This window comes from Rhinoraja longicauda, chromosome 41 (genome assembly GCF_053455715.1).
Source record: "Rhinoraja longicauda isolate Sanriku21f chromosome 41, sRhiLon1.1, whole genome shotgun sequence".
Taxonomy (NCBI): Eukaryota; Metazoa; Chordata; class Chondrichthyes; order Rajiformes; family Arhynchobatidae; genus Rhinoraja; species Rhinoraja longicauda.
Genome location: NC_135993.1, coordinates 2376342 through 2399967, shown reverse-complemented (window position 1 = coordinate 2399967; position 23626 = coordinate 2376342). Strand labels below are relative to the sequence as shown.

The following is a 23626-nucleotide window of genomic DNA, read 5'->3' as shown; positions in this document are numbered from 1 at the left end:
TTGGTGCATTTTTTTAATAACGCACTCCACGCATTTTTAAATTACGCGCAGCTTTTCAGGAACATGAAACGTAAATTGCCTGTACTGTGTTTACAAACCCGTTGGTCTGCTGCAGTAAGAATGTCATTGTTCCGAATCAGGGGGGAGACAATAAAATACTTTTGACATCTGATAGTGCTGAGCAAATGGCCATTACTCAGAACGAGAGCTCTTAACAAAGTCAGCGTGATGATTTCCACCTTTAGACTTTAGAGATACAGTGCGGAAACAGGCCCTTTGGCCCACAGATCACCCCATTAACACTATTTTACAAATTAGGACAATTTTATCAAAGCCAATTAACCTACAAGCTTGTACATATTTGGAGTGTGGGAGAAAACTGGAACACCCAGAGAAAACCCACACAGGTCATGGGAAGAACGTACAAACTCCGTACAGACGGCTCCCGTAGTCAGGGTGGAACCTGAGGCAGCAGCTCTACCCACTGCGCTGCCCACAGTACTGCTGTATTTGCAGCAGGCTGCTCGTGCCCTGTGGCGGAAAGCACTGCTGCAAGCTGCATCCACACACACCTCGTGGGGGGGATCAAGACTCGGGCAGAAAACGCGGCACAACTGGCAGAAGGAACGACTTACATATTGAGGGGGCTTTCAGCAGCCAGGGCCACAGCAGAATCCAGGTGGATCTTGGATGACCGGCCATGAACCTGCAGGAACTGCGCTGGATCCTTTTTCTGTAACACAAAGCACCATGAAGACAACGTCAACCACACACAGCAAAGAAAAATTAACCCACAAAAGACGGGTTTTTTTAAAACACAAAAAGCTGGAGTAACTCAGACAGCATCTCGAGAGAAAAGGGATAGGTAACGTTTTGCGTCGAGACCCTTCTTCAGACTGGGAGTCAAGGGAAAGGGAAACAAAAGATATAGATGGTGATGTAGATATAGAACAAATGAATGAAAGATGTGCAAAAAAGTAACGATGATAAAGGAGACAAGCTATTGTTAGGTGTGGGCTGGGTGAAAATGAGTTACAAAGTCACTCCATAAGATGACTTTAACCCTAAATAGACACAAAAAGCTGGAGTAACTCAGCGGGACAGACAGCATCTCTGGAGAGAAGGAATGGGTGGCCTTTCGGATCGAAACGTCACCCACTCCTTCTCCAGCTTTTTGTGTCTATCTTCAGTTTAAACCAGCATCTACAGTCCCTTCTGCAGAAAATCTTTTCAAGAGAGATTTAGATTAGGCTCTTAGGGCTAAGGGAATTAAGGGATATGGGGAGAAAGCAGGAACGGGGTACTGATTGTGGATGATCAGCCATGATCATATTGAATGGCGATGCTGGCTCGAAGGGCCGACTCCTGCACCTATCTTTCTATGTTTCCTACACATTAACCCTAACCCTAATGCACACGAAACAGAGAGAACCCATATCTGAGCTGCGGACATTGCAACAAGCTCACTATTTTCTCGTAGTACTCTCTGCGCCGCTCCGCCCGCTTCTTGTAATCCACCATCATCCCCCGCAGCTTGCGCTCGTGTTTCCGCGCTTCGTGCCACATCCTGGAACCCGGGTGAGAGACGAGGTATTCAACAACGCAAGCCTGCAAAACAAAGGCTGCAGTTGTAGTCACAGAGCGGCACAGCACGGAAACAGGCCCTTCAGCCCAACCCGTCCATGCCGACCCGAGATGCCCCATCTCATGGGCCTGCGTTTGGCCCATACTGTGTCTCTCTTAAACCCCTCCTACTCACGTACCTGTTTATTGTATAAGAAAATAACTGCAGATGCTGGTACAAATCGATTTATTCACAAAATGCTGGAGTAACTCAGCAGGTCAGGCAGCATCTCGGGAGAGAAGGAATGGGTGACGTTTCGGGTCAGTCTGAAGAAGGGTCTCGACCCGAAACGTCACCCATTCCTTCTCTCCCGAGATGCTGCCTGACCTGCTGAGTTACTCCAGCATTTTGTGAATATACCTGTTTATTGTGCCTGCCTCAATTACCTCCTCTGGCAGCTTGTTCCATAAACCCACCACCCAGCGAGTAAAAAAGACCCCCGCTCTCCCAGTGCCTCTATTGCCCGATGACCCCAAAACCCCCAGGCCCAGTGACCTGGTAACCCCCATCCCCAGAAACCCTGGTGACACCATGATGTCGTTACCCTGCCCTCCTGACCCTGTTGCCCCCAGTCCCTGTGAGCCCGTCCCCCCACTCCCCCAAAACCCCCAGTCCGTGACCCCCGTCACCCCTATTCAGTGACCCCCATCCCCAGAAACCCTGTTACCCTGGTGACACTGTGATGATGTCATCCTGCGCCCCCTGACCGCTTCTCCCCCAGTCCCAGTGAGCCCCTTCCTAGTGACCCCAAAACCCCCAGTGACCACATTACCCCTATTCAGTGACCCCCATCCCCAGAAACCCCGTTACCCTGGTGACACCGTGATGCTGTCACCCTGCCCCCTGACCCTGTTGCCCAGTCCCAGTGACCCCTCCTCAGTGCCCCATTACCCAGTAACCCCAATTCCCCCCGTGACACCCTCTCCCTAGTGACCCCCTCCCCCTTTCCTCCATCCCCCCCCCTTACCCTGTACCCCAGTGACCCCTCCCCCCCTCCCTCTCCCTCTCAGGCCCGGCGCTCTTCTCCCCCCACCCCCCCATGATCCTCTCCCTAGTGACCCCAAAACCCTCAGAAACCCTGTTATTCTGGTGACACCGTGATGCTGTCACCCTGCCCCCCGACTCTGTTGCCCCCAGTCCGTGACCCCCTCCTCAATGCCCCATTACACAGTAACCCCAATCCCCCCCCATGACACCCTCTCCCTAGTGACCCCCCTGTACCTGTACCCGCCCCTCCTCCTCAGGCCTGGCGCCCATCCGCCCCCCCATGATACCCTCTCCCTAGTGACCCCCCCTTACCCTGTACCCCAGTGCCCCCACCCCCCTCCCTCTCAGGCCCGGCGCTCATCCCCCCCCCCGTGACACCCTCTCCCTAGTGACCTCCTCCCCCTTGTATCCGCCCCCCTGACCCTGTACCCCAGTGACCCCCCCCTCTCAGACCCGGCGCTCATCCCCCCCATGATCCTCTCCCTAGTGACCCCCTTCTCAGTGTCCCATTACCCAGTAACCCCAGTGACCCCTGTACCCCAGTGACCCCCCCCCCTCCCTCTCAGACCCGGCACTCTTCTCCCCCCCCCCCCCACATGATCCTCTCCCTAGTGACCCCCTCCCTCTTTGCTGTCCCCCCTTACCCTGTACCCCAGTGACCCCCCCCTCTCTCAGACCCGGCACTCTCCCCCCCCCCACATGATCCTCTCCCTAGTGACCCCCTCCCTCTTTGCTGTCCCCCCTTACCTGTACCCCAGTGACCCCTGTACCCCAGTGACCCCCCCTCCCTCTTTACTCTGCCCCCCCCCCCTTACCCTGTACCCCAGTGACCCCCCCCCCTCCCCTCCCTCTCAGACCCGGCACTCTCCCCCCCCCACATGATCCTCTCCCTAGTGACCCCCTCCCTCTTTGCTGTCCCCCCTTACGCTGTACCCCAGTGACCCCTGTACCCCAGTGACCCCCCCCTCCCTCTCAGACCCGGCACTCTTCCCCCCCCCCCCACATGATCCTCTCCCTAGTGACCCCCTCCCTCTTTGCTGTCCCCCCTTACCCTGTACCCCAGTAACCCCTGTACCCCAGTGACCCCCCCTCCCTCTTTACTCTGCCCCCCCCCTTACCCTGTACCCCAGTGACCCCCCCCTCCCTCTCAGACCCGGCACTCTTCTCCCCCCCCCACATGATCCTCTCCCTAGTGACCCCCTCCCTCTTTGCTGTCCCCCCTTACCCTGTACCCCAGTGACCCCTGTACCCCAGTGACCCCCCCCTCCCTCTCAGACCCGGCACTCTTCTCCCCCCCCCCCCACATGATCCTCTCCCTAGTGACCCCCTCCCTCTTTGCTGTCCCCCCTTACCCTGTACCCCAGTGACCCCTGTACCCTAGTGACCCCCCCTCCCTCTTTACTCTGCCCCCCCCTTACCCTGTACCCCAGTGACCCCCCCCCTCCCCTCCCTCTCAGACCCGGCACTCTTCTCCCCCCCCCCCCCCACATGATCCTCTCCCTAGTGACCCCCTCCCTCTTTGCTGTCCCCCCTTACCCTGTACCCCAGTAACCCCTGTACCCCAGTGACCCCCCCTCCCTCTTTACTCTGCCCCCCCCCCTTACCCTGTACCCCAGTGACCCCCCCTCCCTCTTTACTCTGCCCCCCCCCCCCCTTACCCTGTACCCCAGTGACCCCCCCCCTCCCTCTCAGACCCGGCACTCTCCCCCCCCCCCCCCCACATGATCCTCTCCCTAGTGACCCCCCTTGCTCCGGCCCCTCCCCCTAACCCTGTACCCCAGTGACCCCTGTACCCCCCAGCCCGGCACTCGCTCACCCTCCCCCCGCTCTCCCCCCCGGCGCTCCCGCCTCCCACCTCACTCCGCCATCTTACTCCGACCTGCCGCTCCGCCTCGCAGGCGCCAAATGCCCTCCCCCCCCCCCGGCCACTTCCGCCCCCCGCTGCAGCCGCCACTTCCGCCCCGCTGCGGGCCCGCGGGGAAAACGTTCCCCCTTGCAACCCGTCGCCAGTCAGGCGATCGGTTCCGCCGCGGTTGGTTCAAAAATCCCTCTGAAGGAGATGCCAGAAAATAACTGCAGATGCTGGTACAAATCGAAGGTGTTTATTCACAAAATGCTGGAGTAACTCAGCAGGTCGGGCAGCATCTCAGGAGAGAGGGAATGGGTGACGTTTTGGGTCGAGACCCATTCCTTCTCTCCTGAGATGCTGCCTGACCTGCTGAGTTACTCCAGCATTTTGTGAATAAATCCCTCTGAAGGAGAATCCTATTTTGCTGCCCCTGACTCTCAGTCTGAAGAAGGGTCTCCACCCATTCCTTCTCTCCAGATTTCAATAAACTTCGCTAAATTTACAATAAACTTTGCTACCAATATTCCCTTTACCCAAGGACGATAAGGGAACGGAATATGTTCTTGGTTCTTGGTCCTCCAAAATATTCCCAATGGAATTTAGACAATAGACAATAGACAATAGACAATAGGTGCAGGAGTAGGCCATTCAGCCCTTCGAGCCAGCACCGCCATTCAATGCGATCATGGCTGATCACTCAATCAGTACCCCGTTCCTGCCTTCTCCCCATACCCCCTCACTCCGCTATCCTCAAGAGCTCTATCCAGCTCTCTCTTGAAAGCATCCAACGAACTGGCCTCCACTGCCTTCTGAGGCAGAGAATTCCACACCTTCACCACCCTCTGACTGAAAAAGTTCTTCCTCATCTCCGTTCTAAATGGCCTACCCCTTATTCTCAAACTGTGGCCCCTTGTTCTGGACTCCCCTAACATTGGGAACATGTTATCTGCCTCTAATGTGTCCAATCCCCTAATTATCTTATATGTTTCAATAAGATCCCCCCTCATCCTTCTAAATTCCAGTGTATACAAGCCCAATCGCTCCAGCCTTTCAACATATGGAATTCAAGTCAAGTCAATTTTATTTGTACAGCACATTTAAAAACAACCCACGTTGACCAAAGTGCTGTACATCTGATTAGGTTCTAAGGGAAAAAAATGAAACATACAGTGGCACGCAAACAGTTCACAGCGCCTCCTCAATGAGCCTCAAACGCTAGGGAGTAGAAATAGGTTTTGAGCCTGGACTTAAAGGAGTGGATGGAGGGGGCAGTTCTGATGGGGAGAGGGATGCTGTTCCAGTCTAGGAGCTGCAACCGCAAAAGCGCGGTCACCCCTGAGCTTAAGCCTAGACCGCGGGATAGTGAGTAGCCCCAAGTCGGCCGACCTGAGGGACCTGGAGTTAGAGAGGGGGGGTTAGAAGATTTTTGATGTAGGGGGGGGGAATGTCCATTTAGGGCTTTATACGTGAATGGAAGTGGCAGAGTATGGATTTACGTAAGAAGGGCTTTGGTCCCCTGACTATGTTCAGACCAGACCTATTTTAAAGTGGTCATTGGAATCTGGTTAATAACATAGGATCTCCATGTTACCACCCAACACACACGATGTTCAGTCATTTAAATAGGGGATCGAGCAACCAGATCTTCTCAACTTGGTCAAAAAGGCCCACTTCAAAATTTAATCCCTCCTCTACTCACTCCGACCTGCGCAAGATAACCACTTATGAGGTGTTTGTGCAGTAATCAACCAGAACCAGAATCCAGAGATGCTGCCCGTCCCGTTGAGTTACTCCAGCATTTTGTGTCTATCATATATCATATATATATACAGCCGGAAACAGGCCTTTTCGGCCCTCCAAGTCCGTGCCGCCCAGCGATCCCCGCACATTAACACTATCCTACACCCACTAGGGACAATTTTTACATTTACCCAGCCAATTAACCTACATACCTGTACGTCTTTGGAGTGTGGGAGGAAACCGAAGATCTCGGCCTTCGGTGAAATCCAGCATCCGCAGTTCCTTCTCAGCCACGATTGAATGGTGGAGTAGACTTGATGGGACGAATGGCCTAATTCTCCTCCTACAATTTATGAATTTATGTGGCATCTTTCCCAACTCATTCCATTAACTTTTTACATTTACCTCTGCAGAAGACTATCGGAACACAGCTACCAGCCTTGGAGGGCATCTACAACACACGATGCCTCAGAAAAGCCACCAGCATCCACAAAGACCCCTCACACCCCTGCAACAGTCTGTTCGAACTTCTACCATCGGGCAGACGATACAAGGCCTTCTACGCCCGCACCTCCAGACTCAGGAACAGCTTCATCCCCAGGGCCATAGCTGCTATGAACCGGTCCTGCTATGAACTGGTCCTGCTATGAACCGGAACTGCAGATGCTGGTCACATCACACAGTGAACCGGCACAGATCTACTTGCACTTTATTCCGTTTTAAAAATGTTCCAATTTGTTTCATTGGGTTGTTTAAATTAATACTGACTAGCTAATTAATTTATTGCATCGTATGGGAGGCTCATTCCCAATCTCGTTGTACCCCTGTACAATAATAATAATAATAATGCATTACATTTATATAGCGCTTTTCAAACACTCAAAGACGCTGTACAGGGATTACTAGAACATAGAGAAGAAAATAAATAGATAAATAAGTAAACGAACAGAAAAAGGAGACAGAAGGTGAGGTGACCTTCAGTGGTTGAAGGCAGTGCTGAACAGGTGAGACTTCAGTGATGTTTTGAATGTGGTGAGTGTGGGGGAGTCTCTAACAGTTTGGGGTAGTGAGTTCCAGAGGGTGGGAGCAGCGATGGAGAAAGCCCTGTCCCCCCAGGATCTGAGTTTGGTCCGGATGGGGGGGGACAGGAGGTTGGCAGCAGCAGAGCGGAGGGTGCAGGTGGGAGTGTGCCTGTGGAGGAGGTCAGTCAGGTAGGATGGGGCCAGGTTATGGAGGGCTTTGTAGGTCATGAGGAGGATTTTGTACTGGATTCTCTGGGGGATGGGGAGCCAGTGGAGCTTGTAAAGGACGGGGGTGATATGGTCACGGATCGGGGAGTGGGTGAGTAGACGGGCAGCGGAGTTTTGAATGTATTGAAGTTTACTGATGATTTTTGAGGGTGAGCCATAGAGGAGGCTGTTGCAGTAGTCCAGACGGGAGGTGACGAAGGTGTGGATGAGGGTTTCTGCAGCTGTGGAGGAGAGGGATGGACGGAGACGGGCGATGTTTTTGAGGTGGAAGAAGGCTGTCTTTGTGATGTGTTTGATGTGTTTGTCGAAGGAGAGGGTTTGATCAAAGATGATTCCGGATGTGAGGGGAGGTGGATACTGGGAGACCATCAATATTGAGAATAAAGATATATTGACAATGACAATGACAATAAAGATATATTGTTTTGTAATGTATTGTATTTTGTGTCTATCTTCGGTGAAAACCAGCATCTGCAGTTCCTTCCCAGCCACGATTGAAAGGCGGAGTAGACTTGATGGGACGGATGGCCTAATTCTCCTCCTACAATTTATGAATTTAAGTGGCATCTTTCCCAACTCATTCCATGAACTTTTTATAGACAATAGGTGCAGGAGGAGGGCATTCGGCCCTTCGAGCCAGCACCGCCATTTAATGTGATCATGGCTGATCATTCTCAATCAGTACCCCGTTCCTGCCTTCTCCCCATACCTCTTGACTCTGCTATCCTTAAGAGCTCTATCTAGCTCTCTCTTGAATGCTCCCTCTTACATTTACCTCTGTTGTAATTTGGAAACTAAACATCCCAATTGTGATGAGCAGCCTGCCACAAAGACGGCCCAGAAAATCATCGGCTGCTCACTGCCCTCCCTGGAGCACCTGTTCAGCCTACGCTGCCTCAGTAGAGCAGGCAAAATAATAAAAGATCCATCCCACCCCGGCCACCGTCTGTTTGTTCATCTGCCCTCTGGTCGACGTTTCAGGTCGATAAAATCCCGAACAAACAGACTTAAGAACAGTTTTTACCCCAGGGCCATACGAGAACTGAACACTACCTTTGCACTAGGCAACACTAAAAAAAATCTTTGTACTTAACATAATTGTATTTAATTGTATTTATGTATTTATTTGTTTTTGCATTTATTGCATATATGTTTGTACGCACCGTCAGGATTGGCTATTTTTTAATTTCGTTGTACTCGTTGCAATGACAATAAATGAATATTATTATTATTATTATTATTATTATTATGATAATCTGTGCAGGAAGGAACTGCAGATGCTGGTTTACACCGAAGATAGACACAAAATGCTGGAGTAACTCAGCGGGACAGGCAGCATCTGTGGAGAACATGGATAGGTGACGTTTCACAGAGTGCTGGAGTAACTCAGCGGGTCAGGCAGCATCTGTGGAGAGAAGTGGGTGATCTTTCGGGTCCACAGGAAGAAGTGTCTCGACCCAAAACTGTTGTAATATATAAGACAAGGGGGATGTTGCGATATTGCTGGGACTACTTTGTGTATCCAAGAACTACTTTGTATGGCTGTGTATATAAGTGATGGGTGTGATTAGGCGGTCACTCTGGATCCAGGCGGCCTTGGAATAAACAGCGTGGAGTTAAGCTCCACCATGATAACATCTTAAACATGTGTACTCGTGGTCCTTCCAGAGTCACAACAAAGGTACAACAGGTACCGGACCACGAAGGACAACATGGTGGTGGAAAAAAAGTTAACAAGTACACGTGTATAAAAGGTTACATTGCTGGAGCTCAACTCCAGGCTGTTTATTCCGTGGCCTAATCACACCCATCACATATACACAGCCATACAAAGTAGTTCTTGGATACACAAAGTAGTCCCAGCAATATCACAACAAAAACATCACCCACTCCTTCATATCATATCATCATATCATATCATATCATATATATACAGCCGGAAACAGGCCTTTTCGGCCCTCCAAGTCCGTGCCGCCCAGTGATCCCCGCACATTAACACTATCCTACACCCACTAGGGACAATTTTTACATTTACCCAGCCAATTAACCTACATACCTGTACGTCTTTCTCTCCAGAGATGCTGCCTGTCCCGCTGAGTTACTCCAGCATTTTGTGTCTATCTACTCCTCTCGATTTTATTTAGCTCTATCAGTTCATTTGGTGCTCAGTGTCCTGATGGAGGAGATAGAAACATAGAAAATAGGTGCAGGAGTAGGCCATTTGGCCTTTCGAGCCAGCACAGCCATTCAATAAGATCATGGCTGATCATCCAAAATCAGTACCCCGTTCCTGCTTTCTCCCCATATCCCTTGATTCCGTTAGCCCGAAGAGCTAAATCTAACTCTCTCTTCAATACAGATATTTAAGGGGGTGGTGTTGAGGTGTTTTCACTGCAAGGTGACCTTGGCCCCAGTCACATTTCCATCTCCCATCAGTGCCATTCCCTTGTGTAGGGTTGCCAACTGTCCCATATTAGCCGGGACATCCTATATTTTGGGCTAAATTGGTTTGTCCCGTAAGGGACCGCCCTTGTCCTGTACTTGGCCCGCGGGCCTGGAGGTGGGTTGCTACGCAACCTCCGTTAGCCTACACTGTCGACCGTGATATTGCAAGCCAACGGAGTGTGTTCGCCTAACGGAGGTTGTATAGCAACCCGCCTCCCGGCCCGGGCAGCCGCCATTTGTGGAGCGGGAGCACGTGGCCGCTGGCTGGGTGAGCGCGGGGCGGTGACGTCACCTTGTCCCGTATTTGGGAGTGAGATAGTTGGCAGCTCCCCTACCCCTATGTATTGCAATCCCAGCTGTCACAGCCAGGGCGGCAGTCTAAGGAACTGCAGAGATACACTGATGCAAAGGGACAAGGGCATCACTGGTGGGGAAGGCTTGGCTCCCAACCAACCTCAATGACGCCACAACCTCCATTCAACAGGGGCCTGCTTTGTAGAGAAGGACCTTGCCCTTGAAACCAAGAGGGAAAGGGATGAGATGGAGTTTTTTCCCACAGGCCATCAGGACTGTTAACTCTTATTTCACCAGGGACTGATTTACTGTATTAATTTTTTTTTTTGTATTGCGTCTTTAAAAAAAAATTCTATTCTGTTTTGCAGTTTTAGCACAATCCGCAGGCATTGCCACTTTCATTTCACTGCACATCTTGTATGTGTATGTAACAAATAAAGTAGACTTGACTTGACTTGAGCTCTGGCCAATAAACATCTGTGCCTTCTGCAGACAGCGTTTGCTCCAGGATTGGAATACACTTACCTCAGCCTTGATCTTTTGAATGTGCGTGTGTGAGTGTGTGTGTGAGAACACGTATGTGTGAGTGTGTGTGTGAGAGAACACGTATGTGTGTGTGTGTGAGAGAACACGTATGTGTGGGTGTGAGGGAACACGTGTGTGAGCGTGAGAGCGCGCGTGTGAGCATGAGTGCGCGTGAGAACACGTGTGTGTGTGTGCGCGTGAGAACACGTGTGTGAGCATGAGAGAACACATGTATGTGTGTGTGTGTGCGTGTGAGAACACGTGTATGTAAGTATACACACACACACATATCTAATTTTTACATTGTCCCATCCTCCCTCACCGTTCGAAAGTGAACCCATGTCCCATGGTTCCTGATTCTTCTATTCTGTGTAAAAGATTCTCTGCATCCACCCTATCTGTTCCCCTCATGATTCATGATTCATGATTCATTCACATCTCCCCAATATCACGTGCAGCCTCCTGCGCTTCAAGGTGTAAAGCCCTAGCCTGCCCAACCCCTCCCAAAAGCTCAGGGCTTCAAGTCCACACAACATCCTCGTAAATCATTTCTGCACTCTTTCCAACTTCACGACATCCAAATCTGAACCCAATACCCTAAGTGCGGTCTCTCTAATACCTTGTACAACTGCAACATAACAGCCCAACTTAAATGTGTAGGAAGCAACTGCAGATGCTGGTTTAAACGTAGACACAAAATGCTGGAGTAACTCAGCGGGACAGGCAGCATCTCTGGAGAGAAGGAATGGGTGATGTTTCGGGTCAAGACCCTTCTTCAGACACAGAGTCAGGGGAGAGGGAGACTAGAGATATGGAAGTGTAAGGTGTGAAAACGACTTTACCAGCGTCTGCTTTGATCTGTCGCCTTCACACCTTACCCTTTCATTCCAGTCTCTCTCCCCTGACTCAACCTGAAGAAGCCTCTCAACCCAAAACGTCACCCATTCCTTCTCTCCAGAGATGTTGCCTGACCCACTGAGTTACTCCAGTTTCTTGTGCCAATCCCAACTTAAATACTCAAGACCATGTACTGAGGTTTCAAATACCCACCCCAGCTCTGGGAGTGAACTCCATGCAGAATTGTATCCCAGAAAACATCTCCGGAAGGAAAGAACATTGTGAGGAAGAGCAATGGGTGGTGCAGCGGTAGAGTTGCTGCCTCACGGCGCCAGAGACCCCGGGCTCGGTCCTGACCACAGATGCTGCCTGTACGGAGTTTGCACGTTCTCCCTATGACCGCGTGGGTTTTCTCCCGGTGCCCCGGTTTCCTTCCACACTCCAAAGACGTACAGGTTTGTAGGTTGACACAAAATGCTGGAGTAACTCAGCAGGACAGGCAGCATCTCTGGAGAGAAGGAATGGCTGACGTTTCTGGTCGAGACCCTGCTTCAGACTGAGTCATCCATTCCTTCTCTCCAGAGATGCTGCCTGTCCCGCTGAGTTACTCCAGCATTTTAGACAATAGACAATAGGTGCAGGAGGAGGCCATTCAGCCCTTCGAGCCAGCACCGCCATTCAATGCGATCATGGCTGATCACTCTCAATCAGTACCCCGTTCCTGCCTTCTCCCCATACCCCCTCACTCCCCTATCCTTAAGAGCTCTATCCAGCTCTCTTGAAAGCATCCAACGAACTGGCCTCCACTGCCTTCTGAGGCAGAGAATTCCACACCTTCACCACTCTCTGACTGAAAAAGTTCTTCCTCATCTCCGTTCTAAATGGCCTACCCCTTATTCTTAAACTGTGGCCCCTTGTTCTGGACTCCCCCAACATTGGGAACATGTTTCCTGCCTCTAATGTGTCCAATCCCCTAATTATCTTATATGTTTCAATAAGATCCCCCCTCATCCTTCTAAATTCCAGTCTATACAAGCCCAATCGCTCCAGCCTTTCAACATACGATAGTCCCGCCATTCCGGGAATTAACCTAGTGAACCTACGCTGCACGCCCTCCATAGCAACATGATGTTAGTGTGTGGGATGATGTTAGTGTGTGGGATGATGTCAGTGTGTGGGATGATGGCTGTTCGGCGTGGACTTGGTGAGCCGAAGGAACTGTTTCCGGGCTGTATCTCTGAGGTCCGAAGTTTAAAGCAAAGATAAACTGAATGTGCTGGAGTAGGGAAGGTAACGATAGTAATGACACAGACTGAAGATCTTCTCCTTGGACAGTGGGTAGATCTGTCACCAAAGTCCCAGCACGGAAAGAATCACACTACAACTCAGTATAACTTAACAACGTTTTTAAATATATTTTTTAATAATTGACCAAGATTCTGAATAAATCCAAAGATGCTTAAAACTCACATAATTGCATTCGGTTTATCTCAGTCAGTGGACAGTCCATCCACTTAAACAGAATCAACAGACTAATCAGGTAGTTTGCACAAGTGTAGGAAAGTTGAGGAGGCATGGCGTTGAGTGAGGGTGGGGCGAGATGAATGCTCCCGTGCCCACCGGCACAGGGGCAGGTTAGCCACGCCGGCCTCCCCGCTGGCTCGCCAACCGTCCCGTATTAGCCGGGACATCCCGTAATTTGGGCTAAGTTGGTTTGTCCCGTACGGGACCGCCCTTGTCCCGTATTAGTAGGGTTGCCAACTTCCTCACTCCCAAATACAGGACAAAGGGTGACGTCACCGCCCCGCGCCCCACGTGACCTCACCCAGCCAGCGGCCACGTGCTCCTGCTGTGTGTGGGTGCTCACAAGGGGAGAGGGAAACAGGGAGAGAGGGGGAGAGAGGGAGAGAAAGGAGAGGGGAAAAGGGAGAGGGGAAAGGGAGAGGGGAAAGGGAGAGGGAAAAGGGAGGGGAAAGGGAGAGGGGGAAAAGGAGAGAGGGGAGAGTTAGAAAGGTGAGGGGGAAAAGGAGAGGGGGAAAGGAGAGGGGGGGAAAGGGAGAGGGGGGAAAGGGAGAGGGGGGAAAGGGAGAGGGGGAAAGGAGAGGGGAAAAGGAGGGGGAAAGGAGAGGAAAAGGAGAGAGCGGGGAAGAAGGGATGGAGTGGGTGTTGGCATCAGTCTGGAGTGCAGGTGGACAGTGAGGGCTGGGTTGACCAGGCAGCTGGGTGGCAGTGTTGCAGCTCTGTAGCAGAGGGATCGCCTCTCACCCTCACCCACTCTTAAAGCTGGAACAGTTGTTTAAACACAGTGCCCGGAACCGCCAGTTGCCTGTGGAGGCCCAGTGAAGCTTCCCCCCTGCCCCAACCCAGCCTCCCCAGTCCATAGTCGAAGGGGTGCGGGCGGGGGGGGGGGGGGTGGGGGGCTTATGCAGTCTTTGGTGTTGACCATTCAACCAGTGCCCGACTTGTCCCTGTTCATCAGCACACTCTGTTCAGGTGCCCGCTGGCTGCCAGGCCCCTCTCCTGAGATGACAGTGCACCATGCCCGTCCCGTGTTAGCTGGGACGTCCCGTATTTTGGGCTAGATTAGTTTGTCCCGTACGGGACCGCCCTTGTCCCGTATTAGTGCGGTTGCCAACTTCCTCACTCTCAAATAAGGGACAAAGGGTGACGTCATCCCCCCCACGCGACCTCACCCAGCCAGCGGCCACGTGGGGCGCGGGGCGGCGACGTCACCCTGTGTCCCGTATTTGGGAGTGTTGGGAAGTTGGCGACCCTAACCCTGTCTCTGCCAACTCCCCCCCTCCACCAGCGGACTCCTCGGGTCATTCGGCCGGCTCACCGCGGAACTGGTCCCGAGGGGACAGGGACACCCACCAACATCGGCAACCGCGCCCACTCCCCTGCCCCACGGAGGGGGCACTGAGGGCCACCACTGACCCCGTTTGAGGGCTAACATTGGGGGAGTGGGGGTAGCGCTTTCTTGATCTAACGTGGCTCAACGTCAAACAGCGTTTCTCACAGACCACCCCCCCCCCCCCCCCCCCCACTCCTCTATCCCCCTCCCACCCACCCAGTCTAGAAGGGCTTCAGCATTAGCTCCCAATACCGCTATCGTCTTCTGGAAGGTCAATAGACAATAGACGCAGGAGGAGGCCATTCGGCCCTTCGAGCCAGCGCCGCCATTCAATGTGATCATGGCTGATCATTCTCAATTAGTACCCCGTTCCTGCCTTCTCCCCATACCCCCTGACTCCGCTATCCTTAAGAGCTCTATCTAGCTCTCTCTTGAATGCATCCAGAGAATTGGCCTCCACTGCCCTCTGAGGCAGAGAATTCCACAGATTCACAACTCTCTGAGTGAAATGGCCATGAATGGTGGGCCCTAAGTGCTGGCTCCATCACCAATGCTCAATCCCACCAATGAGTAAAAAAGACATTGGATCCAAACCAAATTGGATCCAAATCTCACCGGGCAGTCAAGAGAATAAATGAGCTCATCTTTAAACTGACAAACATATATTGAAACACATAAGATTATTAAGGGGTTGGACACGTTAGAGGCAGGAAACATGTTCCCAATGTTGGGGGGAGTCCAGAAGCAGGGGCCACAGTTTAAGAATAAGGGGTAGGCCATTTAGAACGGGATGAGGAAAAACTTTTTCAGTCAGAGAGTTGTAAATCTGTGGAATTCTCTGCCTCAGAAGGCAGTGGAGGCCAATTCTCTGGATGCTTTCAAGGGAGAGCTAGATAGAGCTCTTAAGGATAGCGGAGTCAGGGGGAGAAGGCAGGAACGGGGAACTGATTGTGGATGATCAGCCGTGATCACGGTGAATGGCGGTGCTGGCTCGAAGGGCCGAATGGCCTCCTCCTGCACGTATTGTCTATTGTCTGTTAAGCCATTTGGGTATTTTAGGGGCAGGTAAAGAGTTTCAGAAACATCTAGCGTCACATGTCCTGATTCAAATAGATGCAACTGGATTGGCGTTGGCCATCTTGAAATAGTTGCAAATAAACATACCTGACAGCGAGCTCAATTTCGTGCCCATTGTCCCAAATGGGTTTGGGGCCACTCTGCTAAAATTGGTATTGACCAGTAAAATAAGCCCAATATTAAATTGGTTTCTGTGAGGTCACCCCCCCTCCCCCCTCCCCCGCAGGAACTGTGCAGTCACACCCCCTCACAGGAAGGCTGTTTCCCCACTTTGTTCCCGTTGGTTTTATTCCAGACACGGAGGCTCCCAGCCGTCACAGTTGGAAACATTAACCAGGCCAGCACTGGGTGCATGTGTGTTTATTCTTGGTTGAACAACAGCAGTCTTGTACCATCAGTCAAAACGAAGAGACAAAGAACCGCAGACGCTGGTTAATATACAAAAGGGCAGAGTGCTGGAGTAACTCAGCGGGTCAGGCAGCGTCTCTGGAGAACGTGGATAGGTGACGTTTCACAGAGTGCTGGAGTAACTCAGCGGGTCAGGCAGCATCTCTGGAGAACATGGATAGGTGACGTTTTGGGTTGGGTCTGAAGAATGGTCTATCCACGCTCTCCAGATGCTGCCTGACCCATCCATGTTCTTCAGAGATACTGCCTGACTTATCCATGTTCGCCAGAGATGCTGCCTGACCCATCCATGTTCTCCTGAGATGCTGCCTGACTTATCCATGTTCGCCAGAGATGCTGCCTGACCCGCTGAGTTACTCCAGCACTCTGTGAAACGTCACCTATCCATGTTCCCCAGAGATGCTGCCTGACCCGCTGAGTTACTCCAGCACTCTGTGAAACGTCACCTATCCATGTTCCCCAGAGATGCTGCCTGACCCGCTGAGTTACTCCAGCACTCTGTGAAACGTCACCTATCCATGTTCCCCAGAGATGCTGCCTGACCCGCTGAGTTACTCCAGCACTCTGTGAAACGTCACCTATCCATGTTCCCCAGAGATGCTGCCTGACCCACTGAGTTACTCCAGCACTTTGTCCCTTTTTGTCTCGTTGTAACAGCAACCTTCGCGAGAGGCTGCGACGTCTGATGCCTTCGCCAATTCCTCTCGGGGTTTATAAATAAAAACAAAACCCACTGACGGGAGAAAGGATTGGAGTCGGAAGAAACGGCAGATTTAAACCGAAGATAGACACAAAAAGCTGGAGTAACTCAGCGGATCAGACAGCATCTCCGGAGAAAAGTAATGGGCGACGTTTTGGGTCGAGACCCTTCTTCAGACTGAGAATCAGGGGAGGGGGAGAGTAGTGATAAGGTGTGCAGACGACCGTATCATCGTCTGCTTTCACACCTTACCATTCCATATCTCTCGTTTGCCTCTCCCCGACTCTCAGTCTGAAGAAGGGTCTCGTCCCGAAACGTCACCCATTCCTTCTCTCCAGAGATGCTGCCTGACCCGCTGAGTTGCTCCAGCATCTTGTGTCTGTCTTCGAGAGGATTGGGGCGTGGGTGCAGCAGCCAGTGGGAACTGCCACCCCCTCCCCTGTCCAAATCGGACAGTCCCAGGCGACATCTCTGGGTCCGTCGGGCTACTCCTCGAGCGAGCGTGGGAGAGTTGACACTACAAACAGAAACTGCAGAAACAAAAGAAAACCCAAACTACAATCATATCACCACAACAAACCCTCGGGAGAATACATCAGGAAACAAAAACAAAAAAATCAGACTTTAAAAGCAGCCCAGTGACACCATTTAACACATATCTTTATACATAGTGTTATACTCTATTCAGATCCTCTGCATTTCAGGGCGAGAAAGTCACAGCATCAATTTATACATGTCCTGCTGTGACCTGCATGCAGCTATGCTCAATGCACAGCCCATAACAATTATTGCACTTTAATTTAAAAAAACCCCTCTGGAGTCCAGCACTGACAGGATTGCCACAACCTGCTGTGTAGTTTGTAGTAGTCACGATCCCCTCCCTCACCACCCCCCCTCACGCTACAAGCGGGCTGTAGAAAATGGCGATGTACCTGCATACGGTAAGCTCTGCCGTCTCCACTGACATCCTCACAGAGTCCTTCACCACCCGCAACTAGGCATCGATGCGGGCACCACAAGTGTGAGACTGGCAAAGGGGTGAGGGTGGCGTGGGTCATATCGCCAACCACTGCCCGTCATGATGCCTGCGGTCTTTTTGGTCAGACTTTTTAAATCAGTTCTTGCTGCCACTCTGCAGTGTCCACCATCACGTCAGTGTGTCCGCCCGCTCCTGAGACCTCTAGTCGTCGCGTTCCCGTCCGCGGGTCGTGGAGACAATGCCGGGTTCTGAGGGTCGCTGGCCGCCCGGTGCCCCCGGGAAGCTTCGTCGCCATTCTCTGGCGGGCAGGGCAGGGCAGGGGTTGGAAGCAGCATCCGTCAGGGAGTAGGGGAAGACTGTGCAAAATGTCCTGCGGTACCCCAGGCACCGAGTGGGTGAAAGGTCGCTACCCGCCTGAGCAGCGCCACGGCTTGGAACAACACACCACCCTGCGTGCCGGGCTGACCCGAAACGTCACCCGTTCCTTCTCCCCGGAGATGCTGCCTGTCCCGCTGAGTTACTCCGGCTTTTTGTGTCCGTCTGCCTTCTCAAACCAGCGCCCAGAGACAGGCAGCTCGGGCACTCAACGCCCACACCCACCGCAGATTCACACGCTAACCCGCTGTGGGTCGATTAATGGAGATGACAGCCTGTACTGAAGCCTCCATTTTTAAAAAAAGGAACCACTCCAGCATGAATACCACCAGAGTTTTTGCACATTATTATTATTATTATTAATCTTTCCTTATCAATATTTTTAAAAGCTGTCCCGTGTAAGGAACAGTGAACAAAAACACCACCGAGGTAGAATTGGGAGTTCATAACCCACTCCACACCCAGGCGTCTCCAACACTTTGCACAAAGCGCCGGCCCCAGACAAGGTAACAAATAACTGTTTGGACCCCTCCCCTCCCCTCCCCTCCCCTCTCCCCCCCCCCCCCTACAGCTTTTCCACACGGAAATCTCCTTCAAAGGAAAACCAAACAAAAATGAAGTTGTCTCTAAATGCTTGCAGGGTAAATTAATACTGAGGTGACATGACGTTGCTGCAAAAGTCAGGGAAGATGATTTTGGTTTGTATATATATATATATATATATATATTTTAAAAATGGTCTCCATATTTCCCCACTCATCCCCGTGCAGTAGAGGGAATGAAAGGTCGAGGCCAAGGAATTGCTTTAGTTTTGTCACCCTGTACTACACAAAGCAACTCGACCAGGGATCAGCGAGGAAAGGCACAAAATGCTGGAGTAACTCAGCGGGTCAGGCAGCATCTCGGGAGAGAAGGAATGGGTGACGTTTCGGGTCGAGACCCTTCTTCAGACTGATGACTTCATCAGTCTGAAGAAGGGTCTCGACCCGAAATGTCACCCATTCCTTCTCTCCCGAGATGCTGCCTGATCCGCTGAGTTACTCCAGCATTTTGCGTCTTCCTGAGATTTAAACCAGCATCTGCAGTTTTCTTTCCTACACATCAGCGAGGAGAGACAGGTGAGGTTTCTTTCCCCTAGCTGCCAGGCTAAACACAGAACAGTCTTCTCACCGGCCAGGCCCGACACAATGGGATATATTGCGTAAGTAACCAGCTTGAAGCCACGTGCTTTATTCCCCTCTCGATGAGTCGGGGAATCGCACACTTTTAAGATGAAAATCAAAAAAGCTTGGAGTCTGAAATGAGAAGCGGAGAAATGGCGGAAGTAAATGATTTGTACGGCACTTGTACACGACTGCACAATGAGGATGTCGGCCTAGAGTGCCCAACGGTTTGTCTCGCCTGCAGATGTTGGCCTGATCTGTTGTGGTTCACCAGCTCGTTCTATTTTTACTTCACCAAACACCAATGGATTCGATATAATCGTTTTTCCCCCGAATAGTTGGACAGAAAGCGACACAGAGGTTGCAGTGTCAGATCCAAACGATCAGGGACTTGCAGGGAACGTTTCTGTGGTTTAGGCTCGGAGCCTTTGGTCGGAGTAACGATCGAAATAAGCACAGCTCGGGCCAGGGGGTGTAAAAGCACAGAAAAGAGGGGAAAGATTCCCAAAGCTGGCCTTAGAAATTACACAACAAGCCTCGACCAGGGCACAGTTCTAGTCCTAAATGTCGCCACCTGATGGAAAAGTCTGTCCGTGTAAATTGGATTGGCTGCAGGAATGTGGGAGATGTATTCCCCCCCCCCCCCCCCCCCCCCCCACATTGTTAAAGGTCACCAGGCATTCTTTTGCATCCTCAGCAAGAATCACTGCCAAAGCGGTTTTAAAAAAAATCACTTTCAGTCCCCCACCCCCCTTTAAAGATTAACAAGCAGAAACCCACTTGGATAGACTGACCTTTGTAAAACGGTTGGGAAGATAACTAAAAAGACTTAACATGTGTCTGATGTCTTCATGAACACAGGACAAAAGCTCAACCCAGACAATGATGCTTCCTCCTCTGGCTTGGAGTCAGTATTATATAATTCTATAAGTGTAGCAGCCAATTTGTACACAACTAGCCTCCACATTCACTAAGATAATGATCCAGTGATCAGCTTTGTACAGATTATGACTAGTGTCACTGACCACGCTAGTTAAAATAGCGTTCATCTCCAGATGCTGCTGTGTGGCCGACATCACGCAAAGTGACTGGGAAAGGTTTTTGTTGAGGCGATCTCTCGCGCCCGGTACAAGCTCGGGTGCGACCCCAACCGTGCACCAAAAGTCGAGCGCCCAAACCGCGCTCTCTTCCCGCGCCATCCTCACACGGCCACTCCTACACACATTAAACCAACGGCAATAATGATCAGGACCAAAATAAATAATTTCTAATCTAAAGGGGGGGGGGGGGGGGGGTGGAAACTCGCAGGGTGAGATACAATGGAAACAGTAAGCGGGCTGCAAGTTCCCTTTACTGCTATTGTTTGCATTCCCACAGAACACACACACACACACACACACACATACATACACAGATAGTGCTAATAAAATCACCATGAAAACAGTTACAGTGGAGACCAACGGTCAGTATTGAGGAGGGGAGGAAGAGAGGGAGATACTGGTCTCTAGAATATTGGTCCTACCTCGTTAGTACTAAAATCTCTGGCGCCAGCAGTGAAGGGGGAATCTAGCTTGTAGTTCAGGGGTTAATCCCAAGCCCTGTTACAACATATACAGTATCATGGAGGACATCTACAGGTCCAGGAGTGGCCTCGTTCAGGTTCCGGACTCAAAGCCCCCGACCCGTTTCTGCCCTGTAAGGGGAGGTCCGCTCACAGCGCTGAGGAAGCCCCCCCGCCCAACGTTCAGGCACGGCCCGCAGCAACCCCCCCTCTACCAAGGGGGCGGCTCTTCTTCCAAACACGCTCCAAGCAAAATGAAATGGGGATGCGGTGCAACCCACTCCCCCCCCAGAGGAGCAGCACAGGTCGACGGCAAGCCGCCTAACTCCCCCTGCTCCGAGGCAAGGGACAGCGAGGACAGAGAGAGAGAGAGGTCAGAGAGGAAAGTGATTTTCTTTTGTCGTTGTTGTTGTTGCCGTTGAGGAGATGGTGGTGGTGGAGGAAGAGGACAAGTTGGTGGGGGGGGGGGGGGGGGGGGGGGTGGAAGCCACACAGGCATCTTCAAGGTCAGTACAGCCAGTGGGACCCGGGAGACACTGCAGAAGAACACAAAACACATGTTGAAAGTTACTGCTCTGTTATAGAGGCATGGACAATAGACAATAGACAATAGACAATAGGTGCAGGAGGAGGCCATTCAGCCCTTCGAGCCAGCACCGCCATTCAATGCGATCATGGCTGATCACTCTCAATCAGTACCCCGTTCCTGCCTTCTCCCCATACCCCCTCACTCCGCTATCCTTAAGAGCTCTATCCAGCTCTCTCTTGAAAGCATCCAACGAACTGGCCTCCACTGCCTTCTGAGGCAGAGAATTCCACACCTTCACCACTCTCTGACTGAAAAAGTTCTTCCTCATCTCCGTTCTAAATGGCCTACCCCTTATTCTTAAACTGTGGCCCCTTGTTCTGGACTCCCACAACATTGGGAACATGTTTCCTGCCTCTAATGTGTCCAATCCCCTAATTATCTTATATGTTTCAATAAGATCCCCCCTCATCCTTCTAAATTCCAGTGTATACAAGCCCAATCGCTCCAGCCTGCATGGAGTCATGCAGCACGGACACAAGCCCTTCAGCCCAACTTGCCCACGCCGACAAAGATGCCCCATCTACACTCCTTCCACCTGCCTGCTTTTGTTTTAGGAAGAAGGGTCTCGACCCGAAGTGTCACCCATTCCTTCTTTCCCGAGATGCTGCCCAACCCGCTGAGTTAGTCCAGCATTTTGTGTCTACCTATGCTTTTGGCCCATATCCCTCTCAACCTTTCCTAACCATGTACCTGCCCAGATGTCTTTCAAATGCAGACAAAAGTCAAAAGCTACAAGAAGGGTGGCACGGTGGCGCAGCGGTAGAGTTGCTGCCTTACAGCACTTGCAGCGCCGGAGACCCGGGTTCCATCCCGACTACGGGTACTGTCTGTACGGAGTTTGTACGTTCTCCCCGTGACCGCTAGCGGATTTTTCTCCGAGATCTTCGGTTTCTTTTCACACCCCAAAGACGTACAGGTTTGTAGGTTAATTGGCTTGGGTTTATATACTTGGTACAAGTGTAAATTGTGTGTAGGCTTGTGTTCATGTGCGGGGATCGCTGGTTGGTGCGGACTAGGTGAGCTGAAGGGTCTGTTTCCGCGTTGTACCTCTAAACTAAAGGGATGAGAGAACCTGTGCTTAGCGGTAGAGAGTTTGGGAGGTTGGGACAAGGGTGGCCAAAAGGAAATATAACAAAGGACTTGGACATGTGAACTGAATAAGACCATTTCCTCATGTTGAAAGATTCAAGGATGCAGCATGGAAACAGGCCCTTTGGCCCATCAAGTCCATGCTGACCCATTCACACTACTTCTATGTTATCCCACTTTTGCATCTCCTACCTACACACCGTGGCCAATTTACAGAGGACCAAGTAACCCACAAACTTGCGTGGGAAGGAACTGCAGATGCTGGTTTACACCGAAGATAGGCACGAAAAGCTGGAGTAACTCACGGGACAAGCAGCATCTCCGGAGGGAAGGAATGGGTGACGTTTCGGGTCGTGAAGAAATCAAATTATAATTCGTTTAAGAAACAGTTAAGACAGGTACACGATCGGTCTGAAGAAGGGTCTCGATCTGAAACGCCATCCATTCCTTCTCTCCACAGACGCTGCCTGTCCTGCTGGGTTACTCCAGCTTTCTGTGTCTATCCAACATATTTCCTTACCGTTTCTATTTCATGACGTTTCACGGCATGTTTCCTGACTCGCCTCCAGCAGTAACTCCTCCAATTCCTTTTCGGTTTTAGGAGTTGTAAACTCTTCAAAGAAAAAAATTTGATCTATTAGTAGAGAAAATAATGAGAGGCAGAGACATCTTTGTTGCCGCAAGGTGGAAATGTCAAGGGGCACATTTTCAGGTTTTTTCTCGCACACACATTTTTCTTTTGCCTGGAAGGTGCTGCCAGGGGTGGTGGTGGGGTCAGATACGATAGTCGCGGGTCGATAGACTGAAGGAGTCTGAAGAAGGGTCTTTACCCGAAACGTCACCCAGAAACGCTGGCTGTCCCACTGAGTTACTCCAGCATTTTGTGTCTGTCTTCGGTATAAACCAGCGTCTGGAGCTCCTCCTATACTACACACTGCGGACAATTTACAGAGGCCAATTAACCTACAAACCCACACATCTTTCGAATGTGTGAGGAAGCCAGTGCAGCCGGAGCAAACCCACGTGGTCACAGGGAGAACGTACAAACTCCATAGACAGCACCCGTAGTCAGGAATGAACCCGGGTCACTGGCGCTGCGAGGCAGCAACTCTACAGAGGTGCCGCCCTAAACCAAACTAAACTAATTTCAACTGGTGGGATTGGTTGGGGTGCAGCGTTAGCTGGAGAGAACAACTATAGTTGCATACAGATCTTCGCAGTGCTACAGATGAAACCAAGGAGCATTAATACTTGCTGGTTCAGAGCTGTGGCATGAGAGT

General features: G+C 51.4%; 2 protein-coding genes across 5 annotated transcripts in view; both read right to left on the bottom strand.

Moving 5' to 3' along the window:
* clasrp (CLK4-associating serine/arginine rich protein) overlaps positions 1–4495 on the bottom strand; it is a 48407-nt gene extending 43912 nt beyond the window's left edge. For all 4 annotated transcript variants that reach the window (XR_013549580.1, XR_013549581.1, XM_078431053.1 and 1 more), the window contains exons 1-3: positions 4467–4495; positions 1468–1608; positions 636–733 (exon numbers count right to left, since the gene is read on the bottom strand). Coding sequence is in view for 2 of the 4 variants with exons in the window: in XM_078431053.1 (XP_078287179.1) it covers positions 636–733; positions 1468–1566 (197 nt within the window). In the remaining 2 variants the exon portion in view is untranslated. The remainder of the gene's footprint in view (positions 1–635; positions 734–1467; positions 1609–4466) is intronic.
* Positions 4496–19752: 15257 nt separating this feature from the next.
* The window catches only part of LOC144611683 (protein phosphatase 1 regulatory subunit 37-like), a 43644-nt gene continuing 39770 nt past the window's right edge, over positions 19753–23626 (bottom strand). Inside the window, exons 12-13 of the mRNA XM_078430902.1 lie at positions 22867–22959; positions 19753–21204 (exon numbers count right to left, since the gene is read on the bottom strand). Of these exons, the coding sequence (XP_078287028.1) occupies positions 22877–22959 (83 nt within the window). The 3' untranslated portion in view covers positions 19753–21204; positions 22867–22876. The remainder of the gene's footprint in view (positions 21205–22866; positions 22960–23626) is intronic.